Genomic DNA, 7,509 nt, shown 5'->3' with positions numbered 1-7,509 from the left:
TAATTAATAAATATTAAATGAATCTATCTTATAAACATTAAAAGTTAGAAATTATTGTTTTCAAATATTTTTTACTAAAATAAATAAAAGTAAAAAAAAAAAACTTTCAAATGTCCAAAGCAATGTAGTTTTGACATAAGGTGTAAAAAAATTAATTTAATTAAGAATGACAAATGTCAATTAATTGACCCAATCAATTATCCTACTTTTATATAATGAATTGGATGGATATTTATTGAAATTTAAACATTTAAGTATAAAAGAGATATCTATATACTATAGATTCAGGAACATGCAGAATAAGAGAATATAAATAAAAAATAATATTAAATTGTAATTGATAAATATTTAATAAATCTATCTTCTAAGTAATAAAAGTTAAAAATTATTGTTTTTAAGTATTTTTTATTAAAATAAATAAAAGTAAAAAAACAAAAAAAAAACCATTCAAATGTCCAAAATAACTTATTTTTGACATAAGGTGTAAAAAAAATTAATTTAATAGAAAACGAAAAGTCAGAAAAATAAAAATAGTTCTAATTGAATGACACTTGTCGTTCAATTGAATACTCAATTGAAAACAATTGAAAGAAATTGAAACATCCTACTTTTATATATATTATAGATATTTGATTCAAATTTCAAAAAACAAAGTTTATATTTGATTCAACTTTTTTTCTAAAAAAAAAAGTTACACATTTTATTCAAGTAGAGCGTGAGACTGATACAAGAAATCTACTGAAAGAAGAAAATATTGATTAAAAACCCGAATAAGGAGGAATGCTTTGTTCATTCCGGAAGAAGTTTCCAGGATCGACAGCATGTTTGACACGTGCTAATCGCTCAAAGTTGTTCTTGAAGTACTTTTCTCCCCAGACTTTTGACCTCAAATAGCTTGGACTCCCATATTTGTTATTGATTCCTAGGCTGAGATCTCTGTAGTTGAGATATGCAGCTCTTGGGTTCTGGGAAACATAAGGTTCCATGAAATTATAAAGCTTGTTAATCCAGTCTGTACGTTTCGTCTCTACATCAGGTCCTCCTTCTTTCCAGTTGGTGAAGTATTGTATATTGTACAAGGTTCCTGCTCTATGAGGGAATGGGGTTGCATCCTGTGGTATTTCGTCCATTTTCCCACCGTAAGGATCCCAAATCATTATACCGGCTTCCCCTTCTTGCATCACGTTCCATATTGCTTTAAGCCCACGTTTTGTAATTGGTTTGTTCACAAAATCTGATTTAGCTATGAAAAAGCTCTGCAGATTGTTCTTCCTGTCCGTCAGGACATCGACGTTTTTGCCTTTTGCGAACCCCCTATCCAAGAATAGAACGGATTCTATCCAACTTAGTTCCTTGCAGTGCTCTTCTTGCAAGTGTAGACCCAACTCAGGAAATTTCTCGTCGATCAAAGGAAACAGTTGATGAAGTGGTCCAAGATACAAAGAATTGAAGATCGCTCTGACTGTTGTTCTACCATCAGATTCCTTCCCCACTGTCAAGAGAATCCTTATAAACAGATCTTCAGGTAACCTGGTTGCAATCTGTTGCCACCTATGAATCAGCGAAGTTGCTCCTTGCTGCAGGGTTATGGGGACGTTGAAAGCAGTAACTTTAGGAGGGACAGGAACCAGCTTGACCTTCCATTCCACAATGACTCCAAAACTTGCAGCACCACCTCCTCTGATAGCCCAAAACAGGTTCTCACCCATCGCCCTTCTGTCGAGAATGTTACCATCCGCGTTAACCAGGATGGCATCAACTATATTATCGGCTGCAAGACCAAATTTCCTCATCAGGGTACCTTGTCCCCCTCCACTTAAATGGCCGCCAACTCCAATGCTAGAACAAATCCCAGCTGGGAATCCTAAAGTCTGACTGCGGTTGGCAATCTGGTAATAGAGTTCACCCAGTGTAGCACCAGCTCCAACCCAAGCAGTTTTACTTTTCAGGTCGACTGTCACTTTCCGAAGATAGAAAAGATCAATGAGAACAAATGGGGTGTTTGCTTTATAAGAGAGCCCCTCATAGTCATGGCCGCCGCTCCGAATCCTGACCTGTAGGCCATGATATTTGCTGCAAAGAACTGCAGCTCGGAGATGATCAGCACAGCGCGGTGTAATGATGTACCGAGGTCTTTGCCCAACGGAGGAATTGAACCTTAAGTTTTGGATAGATGATTGGAGAATAGGTAAATATTCAGGAGAATGTGCACTGTGTAACAAGTCGTGAACCTGAGTAAGAAATGGAGAATGGAAAGCTATGCATTGGTAGAAGGCTCCATAGAATAGCAGGTCTGGTGACGCAGAAGATACGAAGAACAAAATTGGAAATATGGTACAAACAAGAAGCTGACCATCAAGTCTCATCTTTGACATTGCTCCCCAAATATCTTTGTCATATTCCTGTTATATACCTTGATGAACATAATTTCAAATGCGAGTAAACAGGAGGCTATTAATTTCAAGAACGGAGAAACTGCTGGTAAATTAAAGAATGATATAAATGTGGAGAAGAGGGTATAAACCTTAACCAAGTCATTTTCATAACTTCTTTTCTGCAGCAGTTAATTAATAATGTTAATGTTATTTCTCCAGGCTGTTACATGTAGAAATTGATTAATGAGCGTGATGAATGAAAGAAGTGAAAAAAAGGCTTCCGACCTGCCGGATTCGAACCAGCGACCTAAGGATTAGCTGCTTAACTACTACAGTCCTCCGCTCTGCCAACTGAGCTAAGGTCGGTTACATCAAAATTTAATTTCAGTCCTATTACTGATATTAATATTTATTAATATTTGTAAATTGTTATTTTAGTAAAAGAAAACATTCTAAAAGAACCGGACTAATTGGTATGATTGTTCTATTATTGTGTTATTTCAAATTTTGGGTTACATTAAATCTATGTCTTTTTTTTTTGGATTTAATTGTGACATTGCAAATAGAGTTATTTTGAATTGAGTTGTTTCAAATTCAAGTTATTGCTTAATTTATTAAAGAATTAGAGTCATTTTCATTGTAGGGTAATATATTTTTGTGTAAACAAGGTTTTGTTTCAATGACATGGAATAGATCCTAAAAGTTTTAACTATTTCATATTCAAGGTTCACTTGTGTGAGTTTTATCCGATTTTAGATATGTGGTGTCGAGTTCAGGTTTGAAAATACCTAAAGTGACCCATTCCATAGACAAATATATAGTCAGCTCAATTTAACTAACCTGTTTCTTATTCTTTTAAGTTTATTATTGTTATTAATATTATTAGGCATACCAATCTTACTTTCCAATAAAATTAGAATAGATTATTCTTGGACTATTTTTTTACCAGGCCAAACATTACATAGGATATCATTTTGAATAATTGATAAAGGTTTTAAAATTATATTTGACAATGCATACCAAAAATTGGTGAATACAAGTTTAATTATTTAATTTGAAAGACGATTAAGCATTGAACTTAAGAAGTTAGAATTATTTTAAAAAAATTTCCACTTTTAAATAATTTTCTTTTGTAATTACTAGTATCTTATACCTATTCAAAACTTTATATTTAATATGCTCTATAATTATTTTTTAGAATAAGATATGGAGATGCAGTATTGATAATTTTTTAAGCATTTATTCTAAATTTAAGTTGTATGCCATTTACAAATTGCTACCAATATCGGGTCATTTTGGATTTGTTGAATCATCTTAAATATTTTATTTTCGGCTGGAAATATCTTAGACGTTCGATTAGTTTTGTTTTCAAATAATTTTACGCTTTAATTATATTCGTTCAAATTAACTACATACCATGTATTATCTCAACATATTTTGGATTAAGGTTAAATTTGATTTGTAATGGATTAGGTTATAACAAATATCACCACTTCTATAATAAGTTTATAGATCGAATAACTAATATTCATAGATAATGAAAATATATAAAATATAATTTTATATGTATATCTCTTTATATGGATGTATATATGTATATAGGTATAAGATTATAAAACACAATGTTTTCAAGCTTAAGGTTAATTTCTATCATTTTGCTTATTTTATTTTTATCCCTCCTTTATTTGTTTGCCAAATGGTATACCCTTCTTTTTCTTTTTAATTTCTTTGACATGACATTGTCGGTGGTTTTGGTCTCAAATCTTTTGGAATTTAATGAGGGGTGGGCAGGACACATAAATGTAAGTGTATTGTTTTTAGTTGCCTTGTTGGGGTCCTTCGATAATATTGGAGCTAGTTACAGATATTTCCAGAGCGGGCCAAGGTTCCCATACATTAATGCCAAAGGTTTACGTCCCATCCATTTGCCATAGCTAGCAAAAGATCTGTAGATATTTCTAACCTGGTAGATATTCCAAACCTGATTACAAAATTCATAACCATTCAAATTCAGGTAAAATCTAAAAATCCCTCTCATAACATTTCAAAATGATATTTTAATTTCTCTTTTTTTAAAATAATGTTTTTGGTTTCTTGACTAATAGCACTTCATTAAAAAAAATTAAACCTAATACTATATAAATATTTTAAGACGTAAAATCCCCTTATATTGTTTTTTAAATTTAAGCCTATTCTCTTTTCAAAGAAACTCTGCTTTTTCTTCTCTCAAAAACTTTAAGTGACTACTTAGGTGTTTTCAGGTTGTCTCGAGACTTAAAATCAACTTTTAGAAGAGCTCTTTTTACAGTGATGGTGTTGACCAACAAACTGCAAGTCAATGGGCTGATTTAATTAGTTGCCAACATGGTTCCCTTCCTACTTTTTACCTCGGCCTTCCCCTAGGAGCCCCTGTTGGCTCTACTAATATTTGGCAGTTATAGTAAAATGCAAGTTTGAGAACCTAACCTCTAGACGTGAAAAACTTAAGAGTCGTTATTAATCTTTTTGATTTTGATGCGATTAGTCACTTATTATTATTTTTTTATTTGACGGAATCCTAAATTGATTGTAGGTATGTCTAAAGAACAATAAACTAGTCTGTCAATTTTTAGAGTTGAGTTTGAGAGTACGATTATGCACAAAGAAAGATTAGCATCATCGTGACACCCATTTCATAAATGGTATCATTTAATCATATGTTATCCTATTATAGCCTAAACTATTGATTTTATTCTTCTGTTTTCCTAATTATTGTTTATTTACTTTATTTTTTATTTTGTTAGCAAATTAAATATTTTATTAGATTTTACGAATGTGATGTGCACATGATGCAATTCTGAAATTCATGGCATAAAATCCAGATAATGTCAAACGAAAATCTTTTATTGAGGATATTTCTCGAGTTCACCCATCATACTAGTAGGATCTAGAGATATTTTCTCACCTAAAGAAATACCTGAGAAACTTGCCTTCGCAAGTTTGATGAGTACATCCCATCATTGGGGTAATCGTTTGTAAGTAAAAATAATATTTTTAGTAAATGCAAACCTATTACGAGTAGAGGTTTTTTATTAAAGATATTCTTCGAGCCCATCCCATCATATTGGTGGGATTCGGAGGTATCTTTTCATCTAGAGAATTTTTTGAAGAAACTCACCTTCGCAAGCTCTCTTCGAAAGGCCCATCATCAGGGTTTTGACTTGTGCACACAATACGTCTATATGTCATGACATTTAACAATGCAATGATGATGTGTAATGTGCCTATAAATTTCAATATTCATTTCTTAATCTTCCTACAACTCTTTTATTATCTCTTTGAAATTTCTCTTTTTTTTTTATTGTTTATCTTTGTATATATATATGTATCATAAAATAATATTTTATGTTTATTATTTTCATCCAACTATATTTTATTTTATTATATAAATTTTTTATACTTAAGTATTTATCTATTTTGCGATATATATTGTCCTATTACCCAAGTGTTATTTTTTAACCAAATATTTATTTCATAATTATTATTATTTATATATATTTTTTATAACTCAACTTCTTTCTTACATTTTCATTAACCTATCCTATTTTCTTTTTGACTAACTATTCTATTAATTTATATATATTTTATTATTATTGTTATTTTTATCGAGACTCAAAATTTAAATCCTCCTATCATACTGGTAGGGTCTTAATCAAAATCTCTAACTTAGAAAAGTTCATTTGGAATTGTGACTTTTCGCATTCCGAAAGAACATTCCATCATCGACATAACCCAGACAATATTTTCCCTATATTACTATTTTTAAAAAAAAAACGTCAATAACCTACTTTTGAGCATCAACATTATATATCTTTTTTGCATTATTAATTCTAGATATTATTTGTTTTTTATTGAGCTATATACTTATTTTTATATTATTTGTTTTTTATTGAGCTATATACTTATTTTTACTTTTCATATACCTATATCGTTTTCATATACTAATCTATTTTCCATTATTATTATATATTTTGTTTTGTCAAAGTAAATTTATTCCTACATTCAATACAAACTAAAATTACGAGTAAAATAAGTTGAAATAACATATAAGCAACCAAAAAAAAAACCCAACAAAATAAAATGAAATGGCCCAAGAAATCTCACCTTGTTTGGGCTCACATTAAGCCTCAATTTTCTGGACTTGGTGAAGGTCTAAAAATGGAGGGAAGTGGCTCTAAAAGGTGGCTTTGGAGCTGGTTTCAAGAAATTTGATGAAAAAGAGGTTTAACTATGGCTTGTAGCAACAGAAAAATAAAGTGTTTTGGCAGCAAATATGGAGTTTTTCATCAACAAAAATGTAAAGTTTTGAGAGGTTATGAAAAAGAAAGAGAATAAATTTAAATTTGGAATTCAAATGATGCTTTAATGGTGGAATCAAGGAAAGAGAACAAGAGAAATGGAGTAAGAAGAAATATAGAGGTGAACGGTTGATTCTTGTGGCTGGAGAGCTCCCTTGAGCTGATGAGGAAAAAGATTTTTATACTTAGAGAGTAGCTTAGGTTGCATATTTGACCATATTACCCTTAATGTCTTATTCATTATTTTCATTTTTGATTTTTCCTTTTACTTTTTTTCTTTTATTTTTTCATTCATTTTTTCATCCTTTGATTTTTTTTATTTTTAATTAATTTATTTAATTTATATATATATTTAAAAAATAAGTGTCTACAGCTACCCCTCTTTACACGTTTTTGAAAATCAGGGATCGTGCAAGAACATAGACACCTTGCTTTAACCAAATTGAAAAAGCTCCTTATTTGAAGGCTTCACAACTTTAAAGAAAATTAAGAACTCCTTTCATGAAAGCTCCACAATTTTAAAGAAAATAAATGATTACCCAGAGGTCTTGGAGATGTATCTAGAGATTTTGAAGATGTACTGGGAGGTTTTGAAAATGTACTCGGAGGTTTTATAAGAAAAAGTTGCTCTTAATCTCTAAATGAGATTACGTAACTTTAAAAAAATATTAATGCTAGTTACCCAAAGGTGTCATAAGACTGTACCTAGAGGTTTTAGAAAATGTAACTAGAGATTTTAGAGATGTACTTGAAGGTTTTAAAAGAAAGGTTGCTCACTATCTCAAAATAAGGCTATG

The 7,509-nt window shown here is 30.8% G+C and overlaps 1 protein-coding gene and 1 non-coding gene across 4 annotated transcripts; both read right to left on the bottom strand.

Moving 5' to 3' along the window:
* Positions 640-6,845, bottom strand: LOC18595177 (inactive tetrahydrocannabinolic acid synthase). 3 transcript variants are annotated; one of them, XM_018122652.1, is made up of 2 exons: positions 6,519-6,845; positions 640-2,413 (listed from the first exon to the last, which is right to left on the bottom strand). In XM_018122652.1, the coding sequence occupies exon 2, from the start codon at positions 2,373-2,375 to the stop codon at positions 759-761; it is 1,617 nt and encodes a 538-aa protein (XP_017978141.1). In that variant the 5' UTR covers positions 2,376-2,413; positions 6,519-6,845; the 3' UTR covers positions 640-758. The 3 variants fall into 3 exon arrangements, with proteins under 3 accessions (XP_017978141.1, XP_017978142.1, XP_017978143.1); XM_018122653.1 differs by having other exon boundaries at positions 640-2,402; XM_018122654.1 differs by lacking the exon at positions 6,519-6,845 and having other exon boundaries at positions 640-2,231; positions 2,354-2,459.
* TRNAY-GUA lies at positions 2,655-2,741 on the bottom strand. The gene is given in 2 exon segments: positions 2,655-2,690; positions 2,705-2,741. It is a non-coding gene; the product is annotated as a tRNA-Tyr (tRNA).

Source organism: Theobroma cacao, chromosome 6, assembly GCF_000208745.1.
Source record: "Theobroma cacao cultivar B97-61/B2 chromosome 6, Criollo_cocoa_genome_V2, whole genome shotgun sequence".
Lineage (NCBI taxonomy): Eukaryota > Viridiplantae > Streptophyta > Magnoliopsida > Malvales > Malvaceae > Theobroma > Theobroma cacao.
The sequence above is the reverse complement of the archived record's forward strand: the minus strand, read 5'-3'. Positions and strand labels throughout refer to the sequence as shown.